Raw genomic sequence first — 19,354 nt, forward strand, 5'->3', positions numbered from 1 at the left:
CTTCCACAGAGAGACCAGGTCGGAGAGAGGGCATCCTATTTATGGCTGTATTTATCTTTCCAATCGATAGGCCGCCCAGGGGCTCAATTTACTGATAGACTTCACTGCTTGTGTATATTGGTGAAAAGGGAAAGGAAAAAGCAAGTCTCAAGCTGATGACATCATTACTCTCAACTACTGTGTCATGTGGTGAGAGACAACATGCCCACTACTTATTTGGTACTTTCCACATAATTGCAGTGCAATGTGCTCTCTGACTTAATGAGCCTGAAACATAAATAATTAAAAAGAGGAAACGAGGAAGCGACGGGTCCTTGTGGAGAAATGTTTTTCTTCACTGTGATTGCTCTCATCTAGACTGCCTCATAGACATGTTAGTCTATCTTAAGCTTCAACTCACCAAAGTTACATCATTTATGACAACCTAATACAACTCCAGGTAGGCTGCAGTGCAGGGTGCTACCTGCGTGTTGAAGTTGTAACTTACAAAAACACTTGCTAGGTCAATAGGGTAACCTGGTTCACTAGAGACTTTGTTGTCAACCCTCTCCCTAAACTCACTTAGGTTAAACTTTGATGTGTGCGGCAAGTAGCCTATATACCTGTTCTGCCTGCATCATCCACAATCCATATGAATGGAAATGCAAACTTTACAAAAGCAAGACGGAACAGTACACACTTCTCAACTGCAAACATGTAAAAAAAAATTTTTTTTTAAAAACCCAATGGCAACTTCACAATAACATGTGACATAATTTAGAGAGGCTAATGAACCGGGCCTGGATTTCAGACTCCGTCATAACTTCCCCTCATAGCCGAATCATATGGAGCTGCTCTATGGGACACGTGGAGGTGCTAGCGAAGTGGAAACACATGGGCAACTGAATGGAGCAGTCTCTTAAGTAGCCAGCAGCTCAGCTGTGAAAGCTTTAGCCTGGCGGCGCTATCCAGGACCCCAGCCTCGGTGAGCCTCTTGGTGCCAACCCTGGTATGGGTGTCTGGGTGTAGTATGTGTTCTCACACATGGCTGAACTTGGCAGAGCGCTGGGGAGAGGACACGCATACATGCACGCGCGCACACACACACACACACACACACACACACACACACACACACACACACACACACACACACACACACACACCGTGGGCACAGATGACACATAACAAGTGGAACGAGTGCATCCTTCCATGGCAACGGGGGAAATAACAAATAGCACATTAAGAAAACACAGAAGCTGCTCAATGAATTGAATTACAAACGAATCATGGTGGGACACTTTCCTTCCCAGAACTATTGGATGAAATAATCAACGCTGTAACCAATCAAACATTACGGAAGATTTGACTGTGTACCTCACATTTGGATGAACAAACTGTGCTATCAGCACATCCCATTAACATAAACCTGACACCGTGTTTTAACATATTTTGATGGGACACGGGCCAGTTTGAGTGTTCTCAATGGGCTCATCACCATTTGATTGACATGTAATGGCTGATCAGCTGCGTTTGATGGCTCATCTGAGATTTCCGCCCCTCTCAGTGAGTCTGCTTCCATTCCATTTCCTCGGGAGCAATCAGTTCAGTTCCTATGCCATGACTCACCTTATAATGTTTCTCATTTTTATATTAATGGCCGCCCAGAATATACTCCCTGTACTTTCACTGTGTTAATTAAGTCCGCACCAGTGAGTCAGTATTAGACTGTGCTTAACCACCTGTTTCAAAGCTGCAACTTTAACAATCTCCCTTCATATTATGCAGGAACTGGTGACACTCAGTTGGTTATCACAAACATACTAGTAATCAATGCTTAAAATTCTGTTATAAGCTATTGATTACATTTTCCATTGTGTCTGTCTATTGACAATCACATAATATGAAATCATATATTAAATCAACAGTGATGCTGATTTACAGTAATCTCTGTGATTACTGTAAATCAGCATCACTGTTGATTTCACACATCTTCTTACACTTACTACAGGATGTGAAGGTGACCGCTGAAGAGCACACTTCTTACAGCTTGCATAGTGCATGCATAAGATGGCAGTTCCTGGGTTGAATCATTCGCATAATGCTTCCCGAGCTGGTTCTCCTTTTTTTTTGCATGGTTTCGTTACCATGGCATTTTCCTTTGATAAACTTCCCTTTAAAACTCAGACCAGAGTTCTTTCAGCCATGAAATGTGACTGTTTACACACAGTTAAGCTCCTGTGCAATAAAGTTGTTGGCTTGTTGCACTGTTTGAGTTTGAGTTTATCATGCCCTATCTAGTTGTTATGTGTTGTACAAACCATCTCTTGAGACCACAAGTAAACAGCGAGTCCACCAATATCTATCAGAAAGTCTGATCCAGTTACGTCAAAGTCGAGCATATTTGCTGACTACAGTCCTGATATGACGACAATAGATACTCTACACTCACAGAATCAGCTGGAACATGATTCTCTTTCACTTTCACAATCTTGTAGCAACAAGACTATGATTACCAGAAACTGTATACGTGATATTATGTACACCTTAATGCATCTATTGATAGTGCCTACAAGAATTGCCCAAGGTCACTTAATACTGATATGAAAATAATCTATGAAACACTATAAAATGCCACAGGACATAGACACATGTAGGCCTATAACAGATAGTGTAGTGCCTAGATGTGAGTGACTTAATTTGTAGTATCAAACCAGTCTCTTGGGGCTATGTTACTGAAATCCGACGAGAATCACACTTTGGTGTGGTGATTTATTTTTACCAGTGCGGGCATGGCTTCTACAGCCTCCTGGTCCTCCACCGCCTCTGACCCCAACATGTTTGAGTGGAAAAGTCTCAACGTAGCAGTGCTCTGCGTCGGGACAAATGAATGAAAATACCAGACCTTAAGAATGGTAGCCGCACTGTTTATGATTTATCTGATTCGACGAGTTTGGCAAGGGCACAGACAAGCTGATGATGAGCTTTAAATTACTAAGAACATCAGTGGGCCATGGCCATGAATGAAACAGAGAGAGAAGTGAGCTGTACGTCAGTTGTAGGATGGGGCAATCCCTCCCCATTATAAATCAAGAACGTTGAAATCATATAAAGCAGGAAACCTGCTTTTCCACTAACGACCGCACTTCCTCCAAAAAGGACCCTTTCAAGGCCAAAACCTGTCTGAAAGGCAAGGAAGTCAAGGTATGGTTTCCACCTGCCCCCTCTCCAACACACACAGAACCTGTTCCATTGGTATCAGTCATGGTAGTCATTGGGATACTCCTGAAAGAGTCCCTCTGGATGGAAACTTACCACAAAGGTTTGATTCATGTGCTAATTTTGGCTCCTAACAGACCCTTTTATTTTTCTGTTTTGCTGTCCTCAACATTCAACTGGTCCACAAGAGCTTAACATAAACAAATCCACTCAAGTGTGAGTATCTTATATTCACTCTCACGTTCTATTTATTGCTAATGACAGCCTAGTTGCAATGCACAGGTGACAACACGTTTGTTTCGATATGTGTGGTGATTTTGACAAAAGCAAAACAAATAAATTTAAAGAGTAGGCCTACACAGTCTTGTCTGGGCAATGTTATGGTATGTGTGGAAGTACCTCTGGTACCACATGCCTTTTCAGTAAGCATCTATGCAGACGTCTGGACGTCCAAAAGGAATGTGCTTGGAATGAGGAAGCAACGTGTGAGAAATGGGTTGTTATCTGATACGAGTAACCCACAGTGATGAACTACTACTCGGGTATTGAAACGCCCGCATTCCCGAAACATGTGTGAGTGAATCCGCCCTTCTTTGAGAATGTCCCATATTTTTTTAGGTGGTTTAAACACTTTAAACTGTTTTATCGCACGTGTAAGAAAATGAGTCATTATTTGGCAAAAACACTTAGGCCACCAAGTTGACACAAGTGATTTAGAAGCATTAATCTAATGGTCACCAGGGAACGGGAAAAAACTTCTCATCCAGAGGAGACTAGACGAGCCAATTTCACCTACGCATGGATACTCCGTGGAGGAATTTACAGAGTTGTTTTGGAAAATGCATTAATTTCTTACCTCCAAGACCTGAACGTAACTTGAGGGAAACCATCCTCTCACTCCATCCTTCTCTCCTTCCCACCATCCGCCGGACAAAGCTTGAGTAATCTTTATAATTTCCCCCGCCTCGAACCTCAAACCAAGTTGGTGTTGCTCTCCGCTGAAGGCATACAAACTTTTACAATAAGATCCAGACATGGCAAACTTTCACTGTTGAGTCCCTGCTGTCCAGGAAAGTCTATCCTTAAACCAGATTAACGTCCTGGAGCAGTCGTGTCTGACCAGATGCAGTCAGTGATAATAGTATTAATCCGCTGGTTTTCTTTTAATTTTCTGACGCGAATGTCACTATTTCTGTCACAGCATAAGTGCGACCTACGCGGAGCGTTGCCTCACCAGTGAGTGAATGAGCGTGTTTGTGTGTATGAAGAACTCTTTCCACTAAGCCAACCCTTCCTTGCCTTACGCCACACTGAATGACATAGCGGGGCAGTACACTTCAGCCGACTCACGTTGTTTCATATGTCGCAGACCGCGCAAGTTGGTGGGTTGGACCCAGCTGCATGTTGCCAAAATAATACCTCGAGGTGCTGTCTCTGTTGTTGTTTACACTGACAAGGTGTGATCTGGGGCCAAAAATGATGTGAGCGTGATACAAGTGGCGTTATAGGGAAAATGCAATGTTACAGCGAGGAAAATGAATCAAGTTATTCTCACACGAAGAGTTCATTCAAAAGCCTCTAAGTGGCACCTCAAAAATGAGATAACGATGATTAGTGAATGCTGACTCTTCTGTCTCCACGCCTAGGTTAGACTATATGTAAATCAAATAATTTCGCTTCAAAACACACTAAATGGCTACTTTCTTCCTGAAATCCATTTGTCGGCTAAAACCTATAGGAGCTTGGTAAAAAATGCGGTCAGACGATTTAGTGGCCCGGTTTTGCATCTGAACTATCAAATGTGTGATTCGCACATCTGGCTGATGTAGGCTATTTTCTGTTTCTCGTTTAAGGGCCAGTGGTTGGCTTCACACGCCCCGTGTTCATTTGCCTGCCTGAAAAGTATTACTAAGGGATAAGTACAAAAAAATAACAAACTTAAAACACAATTTGTGACAGGCGCATTCAATGTTTCCCTACCTTGTATATCCTTTTTACTGCAATAATATAACACGCCACTAGATGGCGTCAGGAGACCATCAAAAGACCAAAAAAAGAACTTTTATAGCAACTTACTTTTAACAAAAATAGCTGTGGAATTACTTTCCTAATGACATGCGGTCTTGAAGGTAGTGATCTTTTAATCACTTTCTGTTTTTTTTAGATCTTATAAAAAATAAGATGTTTAACCCCTGAAACATCTGTGATAAGCTCACTCACAGGTCTGTCATCTTAACAGCTGTACAGATGTTATTCTTTCAGACTGGTGTCCTTAACTGGACATTTTCTCTTATGCTTTATGCATAGACAAGAGCATACTCATTGAGACAATACCCACTAAAGCAGAAATGGGATGCTTGTACTTTATTTAATGTATATTCAGAAGAGATCAATCTAAATGTCTTCTAAGTACCATTTGATTGAACGTGATTGAACTCCCATTAAGTAACTACTTCATGCAGAAGAGGGAGTTTCAAGTCCATCTCAGAATCCTCCATTAAGTTTCAGGCTGGAAGGCAACAAAAACAGAATTAGTTTTAGAATTTGTCATTGGAATATTATGCCCATATAGTGTGTGTGTTTGTGTGTGTGTGTGTGTGTGTGTGTGTGTGTGTTCGTGTTCGTGTTCATGTGCGTGAGAGAGCGTGTGCGTGTGTGTGTCTAAAAACATACATAATCTTATTTTAAACCTATAGGCCAGTTTTCCAGTACCTACAGATTAAACCAAGCTCTACACTAAAAGCTCTTTTAGTCCAAGTAGATTTAATCCATGTTCGGGAAAACACGTCCATTGCATCAAATCTGCTTGGGAATAATACTACTGTATCCTAACACAGAGAGGCACTGTTTACCTTGCCCACATCTCGGGTTTTGGCCCTTATTTTGTTGATCTGAGACTCGGCGATGTCGGCCCTCTCCTCGGCCTCTTCCATCTCATGCTGCAGCTTCCTGGACTTGGACAGGTGAGTGTTGGCCTGTTCCTCCTACGAGTGAGACACACAGCCAACGGCTCGTCAATGAAACACTGTTATTTCGATTGATTTCATGCTGCTGAAAACACTGCAGCTGTGCTTAAGACGTGATGGGTGGGAATATCTCGATCTTAAACTCACAGCTTCTTCGGCCTGTCTTTTGTAAGATTTCACTTTCAGCTGCAGCTTTTCGACCAGATCCTGAAGGCGGTGGACGTTCTTCTTATCCTCCTCAGTCTGCGAATAGAGGGGGAATTGATCTTCAGATGGGAAGCTTCGTGAAATGTCTTATGCTTTTACGTGTAAGATAACACTTCAATGACCTGGTAGGTGAGTTCCTTCACTCTCCTCTCATACTTGCGAACACCTTTGATGGCCTCAGCCCCTCTCTTTTGTTCAGCATCAAGCTCGTTTTCCAATTCACGGACCTAAACAAGACAAAAAAAAATAATAAAGTATACCGTTTTGAACTTGTGTCAGAATTTCAAAGAGAAAACGATCATTTATTGGGTTCCTGAATGATTATCTTGCTAGGAAAAGGCTGATTTTGTGATACCCTGGCTTCCAGTTTTTGAAGCTGTTTCTTGCCCCCTTTCAAGGCCATGTTCTCCGCCTCGTCCAGGCGCAGTTGCAGGTCTTTGACTGTGATTTCGAGGTTCTTTTTCATGCGCTCCAAGTGGCCACTGGTGTCCTGTTCCTTCTTGAGCTCCTCTGCCATCATGGCCGCCTGCATATAACATGACAGGGCAAGACGAAAATAGATCAGGTAGAGAAGAGAGAATGTGTTACCGGGTCCAACTGGGTTTGTGGGTCACAGGCATGGTGTTTTGTGACCGTCTATTTCCTATGAATGCACCCGGTGGATGATTATAATGCAGAATGGTAGAATTTAATCCTTTCTGAAAACGATGTTCCACTTGGCATTTCTCTAAAATGACAATTTTCCTGGCCTCAACTGGCTGGGGCACCTGCACCGTACGCTAGTGACATAGGGCTCAATTCCCACCCCGTGGTCCTGTCCAGATCCCACTCACTTCCTGTGACTCTCTACTGTCCTGTCATTAAAGGCAAAGAGCCAAAAATATATACTTAAACTTTGGGATTTTTGCTGTAATAATCTGTCTGTGTGGTCCTGTATCACGAAACAGTGCAGTAAAATGAACTGATACTTACATCAGTGATGGCCTTCTTGGCCTTCTCCTCAGCATTCCTGGCCTCCTGGACGGCATCCTCCACCTCACCCTGCAGGTGACTCACGTCCGTCTCCAGCTTCTTCTTAGTGTTGACCAGACTAATGTTCTGCAGTGGGCCCAGCAAAATACAGAACCAGGACACGAATGAACGTCCATTCTAGTCTACCTGACGGAACACCAGGACAACACACACAGCATACGGTGAGTGAGAGACACTGCTGACCTGTGCGTGCAGAAGTCCCACTCGCTCGCTGGCGTCTACCAGCTCCTGCTCGGCCATTTTGCGGCTTCTCTCCGTCTGCTCCAGGGCGGCTCTCAGCTCTTCGATCTCGGCCTGCATGAGGTTGTTCCTGCGCTCCACCATGGCCGCTTGCTCCTTCAGGTCGTCCTGAGACCTGATAGCATCATCAAGATGGAGAGCCATATCCTAAAATGTGTACAGGAAGAAGAGGCTGCATACTGTTTTTCACACTTTAAGTGCCTTATAATGCCTCACAGGACAACAAGACAATCCCAGATATCAAATGTTTGCTAAATTAGACATCTGGCCTAATCTGTATCCAATTAGAATCAAAAGAATTTTATGGCGCTGTATGTTATAGTCAAGTGACTTAAGATGAAGAGGGTTTCCTGACCTTGATTTGACCTTGGACATTCCTCAGTTGTTTCTGACATTCCACAGCCTGCCGGTTGGCATGGCTCAGCTGAATTTCCATCTCATTGAGGTCTCCCTCCATCTTCTTCTTGATGCGCAGAGCGTCATTCCTGCTTCGAATTTCGGCATCCAAGGTGGACTGCATGGTGTCTACGACCCTTTGGTTGTTTCGTTTGATTTGCTCGATTTCCTCGTCTTTCTCCGAGACCTTCCTCTCCACCTCAGACTTCACCTGGGTGAGCTCTAACTGGATGCGAAGGATCTTGGATTCCTCATGCTCCAGTGATGCCTGAGAGAGACATGAGAATCAAAAATAAAAACAAAAATAATAACAACGACTAAAAACAAAAAGAACTGAACATCTTTTGATCAGCAGAATATTTTCACCTCAGCTTCTTCCAAGGCAGTTTGGATCACTGACTTCTCAGCGTCCGTTTGCTTCTTGGACCTCTCCAGCTCATGAATGGCCTTCCCGTTTTCTGCAAGCTGTTCAGTGAGATCCGAAATCTCCTCTGGCGAGACAAGAGACACCATTTTAATCAGTAGCTTGGCAAATGCTGTATTATAAACCTTTGTTAAACAAAACGTTGTGTTGAACATCTGTCGTACGCTGAAGGTTCTTGTTTTCCTTCTTGAAGGTCTCCAGATGGTCCAGGGCCTCTTCGTAGGAGTTCTTCATCTTGAAAAGGTCCGTGCTGAGGGAACGGCTCTCTTTCTGAGTCCCCTCCAGCTCGGCCTGGCTCTCCTCGTACTTCTGCTTCCACTCCGCAACAATCTGAAAAGACAAATGAACATGACACCTCCCAGCTTTCCCTTTACACTCTTATATATTATACAGTACAGCTGGTTTCTCAAATATCAACACTATATGTATTTCACAGGTTCTTCAACAGGGATAACTTTGTGTTAATACTACACTGTCTGAATTTGCTTGTTCCTCGTTCCAACCTTTCTGTCAGTGTCAGACACTAACTGTCCTATAATCTATTTCTTTTTCAACTTTCTGTCCAAATACGTACTCTCACCACATCGCTACATCTACCTTTAACAGACACTGTTGGAATGAAGTATTTTTCCATTTCCAAAAATAGAAGACCTCCATTAGGCTAAAAGAAGGCAGAAGAATGAGAGGTCAATAAAAAAAATCAAACTCAGTCATTATGGAGAGAAGATCTGTGAAACGCTACCTTATCAAAATTCTTTTGCTTTTTATCAAGGACAGCTGCTTGGGCATTAGCTCTGTCGACATCTGCCATGAGGTCTTCCACCTCCCCCTGCAGTCTCTGCTTGGTCTTCTCTAACGAGGAACACTTTGCGTTCACCGCCTCGATGGCCTCCTCGGCGTCCTGCAAGCGCTGAGCCAGCTTTTTCCTGACCGGGACAGACAACAGTGCGCTCCATTACTGTGTTTCAAAAGGGGATCTTTGTCGTCAGCCAAACACCTCTGTGATAATGTCCCAGATGAGCTATGGAAAAGCCCCCATGTTTAAAATCTAACCTTGATTTAGAGTGAGAGAGTGTCTGGTTTGTTGGCTGTCGTGTTATACTAACTTGGCCTCCTCTAGCTCCTCAGTGCGCTGAATGGCGTCAGTCTCGTATTTGGTTCTCCACTGCGCCACCTCCCCGTTGGCCTTGGACATGTTCCTCTTGAGCTCGGCCTTGGCCTCCTGCTCCTCCTCATACTGATCTCGGAGCAGCTCGCAGTCATGGCGGGCAGACTGAAGACCATGGGCCAGTGCACATTTGGCCTGGGAGACAAACAGTATAGTAGTTAGTGGAATAATATAGTTATTATCGATAGAACTATAAAACAAACTTATATGCTTTTAAAGTCATTTTATACCTCAATTTAGGCATTTTTTTATTATTTGAAGCGATGCTTATAAATTGTGTTTGGTTTATACTTTGGTTTAGATGTGTTATTGATTCAGAGTGAGCTCAAATAAACACCTTTGCTTCCTCTTCAACCTGCCGCTTCAGATCTTCAATCTGCTGAGTGAAGGTTTGCTTAACTCGAGACATCTGAGAGATCAAGGCTTCTCTCTCCTCAAGCTGACGGGAAATCTCGCCTGGAAGACAGGAGACAATGAGATGGATCTCATTCTGTATGCAAAGTTTTATAGGTCATTATTTAATCATTTTTTTCAGTTACCATTTTCAGTTTGAAGTCTTGCCCTTTGGGCATTGATTTCATTGATCTGACGGGTGTTTTCATCATGTTTCGCTTTATATTCGCTGAGCTGATCTTCTAAGTTGCGGCATAACTTCTCCAAGTTGGCCTTAAAATATGATAACAAAGTTTGTCATCAGAAAAAAAAGATACTTATTTTTTTTGACATATGTTTTAATTTTGTGACATCAGTATGTTTCAGTTCTGTGAAAGGTCCCTGTTCGGCTCTGATCGGTCACCTTTGATTTGGCCAAAGATTCCGTGTTGCCAGCCAGGTCATCAACCTCCATCTTGTATTCACTTTTCTCCTTCTCGAGCTTTTGCTTGACGCGTTGGAGGTTGTCGATTTGCTCGGCGAGCTCGGCGATCGTGTCGCCGTGTTTCTTGCGGAGGCCGGCGGCGGACGCCTCGTTCTGCAGGGTGGACTCCTCGAGGGCGCGCCGCAGTTTCTGCAACTCCACCTCCCGCTTCTTGTTCACCTCGATCTGGGCGGCGGTGGCGCCACCGGCCTCCTCCAGCCGCTCGCTGATCTCCTCCAGCTCCCTGGACAGGTCTGACCGCTGCTTCTCCACCTTAGCGCGGGTGGCGCGCTCGGACTCGATCTCCTCCTCGAGCTCCTCGATTCGAGCCTGTTGAAGTCATCACCGTGAAAATTGATGACAGTCGCCCCACACTATCACCACCATGGGCTGTTGCTATCTTTATAGAGGAAATACCTGTAGCTCTTTGATCTTCTTCTGGAGCTGGGATTCCATGTTTTGCCCATCTTCAATTTTACTCAGCAACTGACTCATCTCAAAATCTTTTCTGTTGTGAACATAGAACCACAGATTTCAGAGTACAAAGGAGCATACTAGAGAATTCAAATGTTACAGTATATCATGTGTACGGTGTTGTGAATTGTTTTGTACTTTTTGAGCTTTTCCTCCAGCTGCTGTTTGTCGTTCTCCAGATCCATTACAGACTCCTGAGTCATCTTCAGATCCCCTTCCAGTTTCCTTTTGGCTCTTTCGAGATCCATGCGGATTTTTTTCTCTTGCTCCAATGAACCCTCAAGCTGTAAAGAATACACCAAATAAAACTACGGGCTGCATTTTCCACGGTCTTTGAAAGGGTATAACAGACAGGCCCAGTAAAAGATGGACTCACATCATCAACTTGCTGTTCAAGTTTGACTTTGGCTTTAGACAGAGTGTTGACTTTATCTTCCTCTGCTTGGAGATCATCAAGTGCTTGCTGATGTGCCTCTTGGAGGGCTTTCTTCTCCTTTGTCAGTTTAGCGTTACACTCGTCCAAACCAGCCATCTCCTCAGTGAGATTTTTCACCTACAAACACCAGACCAGTGCATGAGTTCTGACTCAATAGAAAAAAAAGGCACCATTGAGGGCAAATAATACCAAAGACCATACAAAACAGTATTGTACTTATCTAAGACCTAAGACTTTTTTTACACTTTTATTCAACATTCACCTTGTTTTCAGTGGCATGCTTTTCCTTCTCCATTTTAGCCAGTGTCAGCTCCATGTCATCGATGTCTCTCTTGAGCTCGGAGCACTCGTCCTCCAGCTTTCTCTTCTTGGCGGTCAGCTCAGCGTTCACCTCCTCCTCCTCATCTACTCTCTCGCTCAGCTCCTTCATCTTGGCCTCCAGTTGGATCTTGCTCTTGATCAGGCCCTCACACCTCTCCTCGGCATCGGCCATGCCTTCAGAGTCCTGAGTGTGTAGGTTATGGCTTATTAGGTTCATTATTTGATATCAACTGTTGGCATTTTGTAACACCAACACTTGGTAACAAAGTTCCTTTTTACAAATAAATGGCAAAACCTTACAAAAGTTCAAAAGAACAGTTGTAGATTCGCTAGTTATCCATCGTTATCGAGAATCAAGGGCCTGCCTGGCTTTTTAAGTCAGTATACACCTTCTAAATTCTTATTATACTAAGAATATATCTTAAAGGAGCTATGTGGGATTCTGTAGGCTGAATTCAGGCACACCACTCTCTTCCACTGACTTGCATTGGATTTAATACAGTGGCCATACGTGGTACAATGTAGTATTACAAAAGAGCCAGCCTGGCTTAGTGGATATCTGGAGTGGACAATAGAGAGCATAGGCAACATTACATAAAAAAAGATTTTTAGATGTTTTCACTAAAAAAAGGTTCACATAGCACCTACTGTATATAAAAAAAACTATAACTGTACAAAATGTACAAAAATGCAAACTATTCATAAACTTACAGTGTGAACTTGTAACTGTAAGTCATTTTTCTCCTGGAGCAGGGTCACCAGTTTGGTTTCCAGCTCCTTTCTCTTGGCCTCGGCTTTGACCAGCTCGTCCTTGCACTTGGTGAACTCCACTTTCATGGTGGCCATTTCCTTCTCTGTCTCCGCACTCTTCAGGAGTGGCTTGATCTTAAAGTAGAGCTTCATCCACGACCAGTGCTTCACATTCATGAATAAGCGGATATTGTACTGGACGGTGTAAATGGATTCTCTATTTAAAAAAAAGAAAAAAAAGATATATCTTTTTTTTCTTCAAAATGAGGCCCACACTTATCTTTGAGAGTTCTTCATTCCTTAGTTATAAATCTAAACACCAGTTCTACAGAATAATGAAGAACATGTGGTGGTTCAGAGAGGTGAGTCACACAAATGTACTGGCTGAAGCCTTGAAGTTGAGCTTTACTGACGACAGAGACAGGAAATATCAAAGGTTGGAAGTTGAAATATGTCCCTGTCTTTTGTCCTCAGTGTATAAACCACTGACTCATTCCTCGACATCTTGAGTTGGTCTCCTCCACTCACTTTCTCTCGGTCATCTTGGAGTACTCGGTCCTCATGATGAAGCCTCGGCACAGGGCCTGAGTGACGGTGATGAGGGCGGCCAGTCGCTCGTCCCGCAGCTCCTCCAGGGTCCCCAGCAGGCCGGCCTTGAAGAACACCTGCATGGACAAATGGACCTCTGAGAACCGGACTGCATGTATTATTACTGTAATATGACAGTATCTGAGAACCGGACTCCGTGTCTACGTGTGCAGCATGTGTGAGCGTATGAGTCAATGTTTAAGTGCATTTGTGGGTTTGTTTGAGCATGTTTTGCTTGTAAATGTGTGAGTTTGTGTCTATGCACAGGAGTGTGAAAGTCTGTCCGTGTGTGTGTGTGTGTGTGTGTGTGTGTGTGTGTGTGTGTGTGAGCGAGCGAGCGAGCGAGAGAGAGAGAGAGAGAGAGAGAGAGAGAGAGAGAGAGAGAGAGAGAGAGAGAGAGAGTGTGTGTGTTGACAGGACGGAGCCCGGTCAGCTTGAGAGCATCTATTATTACTGTAATATGACAGTATCGTTTTAAAAACAGTGCTATAGTAAAAAAAAAATGTTTTTCCTTGAAAGCAATGGTGATGATTTTATGATTTGCTGTGATTCTCTTTGTGCTTTGAAAGTGCTCAATAGAAAAGACTACTGTTGTTGTTGTTTCTCTTGCTGTCGTTGTTGTTGTTGTTGTTGTAGTACACATTTAGAATGAGTTTATTTCCTATATACTGTATATTCCGAATCTCTCTGATAACAGAAATAGGAAACAATGCTGTACCTGCCAAGTCTTGTATTAGGCATGCACAATATGAGGTTCAGTGGACATAATAACTTGCCTTTGTGTGTCCAAATTTATACTGAGTGTGGTCTACGTCAATCGACCCCAAGAGCTTCTCTGAGGCTTTCTTGTTGTCTATGAACTGACCTTCTGGGATCACGCTGGAGTTCAGAATTTTGTATCTGCATATAAGAGGCATATCGTTTAGAGAGGGTTTCAATATATCACTACACAATGTACAGCTATGTACTAAGTACTATGGATGTTACCTCTGCTTGAAATCCCCATATAGGATTCTGCTTGGAAAGCCCTTCCTGCAGATTCTGATGCCCTCTAGAACACCATTACACCTTAACTGGTGGATAACCAGATGATTGTCCATCACACCTGAATTCAAGGCGTACTCAAAGTTATTCTTTTAGAAAACCTGCAATGTTATTACTAGGTTATTTCACATTTCAAAACATGTTGTTCAGTGTCCATTCGTTTGTTTTATTCTTATTTCTTACCTGGTGTTTTTGTTTCATTGGGAATAAGACACCTCACAAAATGTGGATGAGTGCTCTTCAAGTTAGTCATCAGCTTCCCAAGATTTTCCTATGGAGGGGACACACCATATAGTCTGCATTATATGCACAATTTTATTTCTCTCCCCTTCCCCAGTCTCTCTCCCCATCAAAATACGTACATTTAGATTGACCAGACACCTGGGTCTGTACAGTTGGCCTACTACTGCTCAAACAGCACTTACTCGGAAGAGGGCTGAGACGGTCTGGAAGGAGGAGCCCTTTTTCTTGGCGGCCTTCTTCGCCCCTGCGGCCGCACCACCTCCACCTGCACCTTCTGGGGACAGACGATAGACGATGACGTTTAGAAATTTGAGTAAAGCGCTCACCCCAAACGGGTTATATAAATATTATTTGTATGTTAAAAAATCATTAATTTCTCTCTCTCTCTCTCTCTCTGTATGTAATGTGTGTGTGTGTGTGTGTGTGTGTGTGTGTGTGTGTGTGTGTGTGTAAAACAGTATGACATCACACTATCACAGATATGAACAAGAAAACCATGCTTAATATGACAGCTCAGGTTGTTAACATTATCACTGTCCCAGAAAATAGTCCTCTGGTAATTAAAGCTACAAGAAACCCCATCACGGAATAAAGTACCATCAGTAGAGGAATAGCTGGAGTACAAGAAGGACAGCAGTTTCAGAGAAGACTTCTGATAAAGTTGCACGACCGTCTCATTAAGTGGGTCTTTGTTCTTGTCCAGCCAGCCAGTGATGTTGTAGTCCACAGTGCCAGCATAGTGCACCAGGGAGAAATGGGCCTCTGCCTTGCCTTTTACAGGCTTTGGCTTTTGGAAATTGTTTGATTTGCCCAGATGCTGGTCATAGAGTTTGTTCTTGAAGGTGGTATCTGATGCCTTGGGGAACATGCATTCCTCTTCAAGGATGGAGAAGATGCCCATTGGCTTTTAAAAACAAGAGTACAATGGTGTTGAAAAGGATGCCATCTTGTTTTGATGAATGTCTACTAAGAATGTAAATAAATGACTAACGTAATTACCTTCTCAATAAGCTCAATGCAGGCAGCCAAGTCCATCCCAAAGTCAATAAAATCCCACTCAATCCCTTCCTTCTTGTATTCCTCTTGTTCAAGCACAAACATGTGGTGGTTGAAAAACTGTTGCAGTTTCTCATTGGTGAAGTTGATGCATATCTGCTCCAGACTGTTAAACTGAGAAACAAAAGAAATATGTTAACCCCACACAGAGAGCACCCAGAGGGTCACAGGGAGCTACCTCTACTAAATGGCATGTCGATGGACAAGGCCAGCAAACACTCACATCAAAGATTTCGAACCCGGCAATGTCCAGGACGCCAATGAAGAACTGCCTGGGCTGCTTGGTATCCAGCATTTGATTTATGCGAATCACCATCCACAGAAACATTTTCTCGTAAACTGACTTGGCCAGTGCTCCGATGGAATTGTACACCTGTGAGTGATTACGGAGAGTCTCGTAATTTTCCCTGTAATGTACAGTAGACTTATATCTGAGGAGAAATTCTCGGCATTCTCACACGGCTTACCTGTTGGACAGTTTGACCCTTTGTCACATACTCATTTCCGACCTTAACTCTCGGGCAGCACAGGGATTTGAGTAAATCTGCCGAGTTGAGGCCCAGGAGATACGCCACTTTGTCAGCAACTGTCATAGAAGTCCAAAACGAGAACATTTTTATTGGTGAATGAACAAAAAACCCCTAAAATGACTAATGAGCGGTGAATAAATCAGGTCCATTTTTTTACCCTCAGTGCCGTCAGGTTCAGCCTGCTCCTCACGCTGCTTCTGCTTGAACTTCATGTTGCCATGGTGCATCACAGCTCCTGTCAGCTTGTAGATGCTTATCTTCTCTTCACCAGTGAAGCCCAGAATGTCCACAGCACTCTGGAAGTGAATAAATGAACAAATAAAGACAATACCAATACACAATGTGGCATTGTAACAATACATCTATCACAATAACATGTATTATTGCTATTATATTGTTTGCTATTATTATTATTATTATTATTATTATTATTAGCAGTAGTAGCAGTTGACTAGTGGTATTTAGTAGTAAAGGTTGTAAGAGTGGTATTCACACTAGTATCAACAGTAGCATTTACACAATGACAACATTATAATGGCAGAAACATTTCCTCACATCAGTGGCCATCAGTTCATCGCTGTCGTTTATGCTGGCGACGGTGAGCTCCCCCTGGCTGATGAATGGGAAATCATACGGGTTGGTGGTAATGAGAAGTGTTTCTGTGGGAAATGGAAAAGTCAATCTGATAACTTGCATTATTTACATAATTTAGAAACATTAATGGAAAAAAGGCTCCTGTTGAGCTGTATTGGAATTGAAAAAGGTATTGTGTCCTACCAATGAGTTCAGGCTTTTTGTTTGACATGATCTGGTAGAAAATGTGGTAGCTTCTCTCGGCTTGAAGCTGGAATGTTACCCTGGACTTTTCCAGCAGATCTAGAAATATTAAGCCATTCTTAATTATTACACTTTATGAAAGGTGCTTATAAAACGGGATGAAGTAAATCTTGCAGCAATGGGGAAACACTCACAAGTTTCAATATCAGCGGAAGACAGTTTTCCTGAAGTTCCAAAGTGAATTCTGATGAATTTGCCCTGAGGATATGAGACAGAATAATCTATGGATGTGATGTAAAACAAAAGCAACCACACAATGCTAAACAACATAAACATTATTAATTCAAACTAAACAGTAAACTCTGTCATTAAATATGTAGTGACTCTGAAGCATGTTTCAGAAGATGAAGCATCGGTCCACTCACAAAACGGGAGGAGTTGTCATTTCTGACTGTCTTGGCATTACCAAACGCCTCTAGTAGAGGATTGGCTGAAATGATTTGATCTTCCAGCGTTCCCTGCAGATGAATCATTATGGTTTTAATTACTCTGCTAATGAAGGATGGAGATATCCATTATCAAATGGAAATGTGTCTCACCTGCATTTTGCCAGAAGCTGAAGCATCTTTCTTTTTGTCACCACCAGACACTGCAATTGTTGCAAAATACTGGATGACACGCTTAGTGTTGACAGTCTTGCCTGCACCGGATTCTCCCCTGTGGAGTAATTATGTAGTAATAGTAAATAGTAATTAAAACTAAACAATAACAGGTGTAAGAATTGATCATCATCATTGTAGTCTGTCATGAATCTACTTGACTACTTACGTGATCAGGATCGACTGGTTCTCTCTATCTGTCGAGGAAAAAAGTAACATGTGCATGGACTTGTAAATCTTTGATATTATATATAGTAAAGAATAACAATCACTTTCATAGAGGGTTCACTCGCACTTTACTGCTTGGGAGGAATTATGATATCATGATTCTACTATATGATCATGAACAACTGTAGTCAAATACATGCAAAAGTAAACATACACTACTGAGAACATATTAAGGACATTATTACAATATAAGAAAACATTAAGACAACAATGTGATGCATTTGTTGTGATTCCTATGCTGCATACCTGTCAGCATGAACTGGTAAGCGTTGTCTGAGATAGAGAAGATGTGAGGGGGAGCCTCCTGGCGCTTCTTGCCCCTGTAGGCCACCACAACGGACTGGTTGTACACTGGGAGCCACTTGTAGGGGTTCACAGTCACGCAGAACAGTCCCGAGTAGGTCTAAAACATCAAGTTGGATCACTATAGCTAATATCTTTGTCAGTTAGTATCTAGTCACGAATACTAGATTTTATTCATCTAAAACACAATTACGTGTGAATAGGTCTTTTTAAACAACATCTAGAGATGAACTCACATAGATCATCCAAGATGCATAACGCTCTTTAAGGTTGTACAGCACGGATGCCTCATTGAGGTGGGTCATCATGGCCATGTCCTCAATTTTATCATATTTAGGTGGGTTCATAGGGAAGACTTGGTCCTCCTTTACTGTGACAGTCTGTAGATACAGCAGTAACAGGAAGTTACTGTTCACTTTGTGGCAGAGCCAGCCTAATGACAATAGGAGAAAAAATGATGTTCTTTGTTTGGTGTTTGTTGTTGCCAACTTACCTCGCCAGCTCCAGTGTCCACAGTGGCTTTGCCACCCTCTTTGCTCTTGAGTGTGCCTTTGACATAGAGCTCCTTAGCGTCGGCTACATAAACGGCCGATTTGGCATCGAATGGCTTGTTCTGTGCCTCAATCCTCTCCCGTTCCGGCTTGCGCAGGTAAGGCGCGGCCTCGCCAAACACAGACATCTCTGCGTCTGAACTCATCGCGGCTGCTGCTGCTCTCTCTGAAAGACCAAACATGAAATTAATTATGTTTTTTTGTAATTTTTTTACAATTTCTGTGGTGCTTACTGAAGATACTTTACCTTAATCTGATCTGTTTCTTTCAATTAACTGCTATCCAATATGATGTTCCTGTAAACAATACATCACATTTGTTGCTTTTAATTCTGTCTAGTAAAAATACATGTCATAGAAAGCAAAAATACTGAACATTAGGAAGAGTCGACATACCTGCAAATGTTTCGATCGAATGGCAATGGCCTCTGCAACCCCACAGCTTTTATAGAACTATTTGGACCTATATTTGGATAAAAGCTTCTTGTGTGTGTGTGTGTGTGTGTGTGTGTGTGTGTGTGTGTGTGTGTGTGTGTGTGTGTGTGTGTGTGCGTGAGGATTTGGTATGCCATATAAAAACATGGCATGAGGGGTTTGTCACAAATCCATAGTGGGCAGCGTTTGCCACCCTGTCTTGGGACACGCCCCAAAACAGATGACCTCTTGGGGGTATTTTACAAGGGCTCCTCTTTGATGTGGCATCCAACACAAAGGGCCCAGTAAGCATGTATAAAGGATAGTTATTATCACATGAAATCTGTTCCTAATGCGAAAAGCCATCTTTGTCAGGCTGTCAGTCTATTTTTCATTCATAAAGAATGCACCTACGTGAAATGTCAAATTGTACTGCTTGGTCATGTCAACCTTTTACCTTCTTCCATCAATTTTTCCCCTCAGCTTGATCCAAG

General features: G+C 42.8%; 2 protein-coding genes across 2 annotated transcripts in view; both read right to left on the minus strand.

Annotated features, from left to right (window-relative positions):
* Window positions 1–4,398, minus strand: part of LOC134069926 (growth arrest-specific protein 7-like) — a 43,908-nt gene extending 39,510 nt beyond the window's left edge. The window contains exon 1 of the mRNA XM_062526071.1: window positions 4,055–4,398. Coding sequence (XP_062382055.1) covers window positions 4,055–4,234 — 180 coding nt within the window. The 5' untranslated portion in view covers window positions 4,235–4,398. The remainder of the gene's footprint in view (window positions 1–4,054) is intronic.
* Window positions 4,399–5,553: 1,155 nt separating this feature from the next.
* LOC134069629 (myosin heavy chain, fast skeletal muscle-like) lies at window positions 5,554–18,941 on the minus strand. Its single transcript, XM_062525634.1, has 41 exons — window positions 18,843–18,941; window positions 18,695–18,743; window positions 18,390–18,613; window positions 18,133–18,276; window positions 17,840–17,996; window positions 17,535–17,562; window positions 17,306–17,423; window positions 17,132–17,224; window positions 16,901–16,964; window positions 16,707–16,805; window positions 16,485–16,588; window positions 16,087–16,225; window positions 15,867–15,985; window positions 15,623–15,772; window positions 15,343–15,513; window positions 14,941–15,247; window positions 14,526–14,617; window positions 14,284–14,371; window positions 14,044–14,161; window positions 13,833–13,956; window positions 12,997–13,133; window positions 12,430–12,685; window positions 11,660–11,902; window positions 11,338–11,514; window positions 11,100–11,245; window positions 10,905–10,995; window positions 10,428–10,817; window positions 10,171–10,297; window positions 9,969–10,087; window positions 9,570–9,766; window positions 9,206–9,389; window positions 8,628–8,793; window positions 8,406–8,530; window positions 7,999–8,307; window positions 7,587–7,790; window positions 7,344–7,469; window positions 6,727–6,897; window positions 6,494–6,598; window positions 6,312–6,407; window positions 6,051–6,182; window positions 5,554–5,707 (listed from the first exon to the last, which is right to left on the minus strand). The coding sequence occupies exons 3-41, from the start codon at window positions 18,591–18,593 to the stop codon at window positions 5,696–5,698; spliced, it is 5,832 nt and encodes a 1,943-aa protein (XP_062381618.1). The 5' UTR covers window positions 18,594–18,613; window positions 18,695–18,743; window positions 18,843–18,941; the 3' UTR covers window positions 5,554–5,695.
* Between the last annotated feature and the right edge of the window lie 413 nt (window positions 18,942–19,354).

Source organism: Sardina pilchardus, chromosome 22 (assembly GCF_963854185.1).
Source record: "Sardina pilchardus chromosome 22, fSarPil1.1, whole genome shotgun sequence".
NCBI lineage: Eukaryota > Metazoa > Chordata > Actinopteri > Clupeiformes > Clupeidae > Sardina > Sardina pilchardus.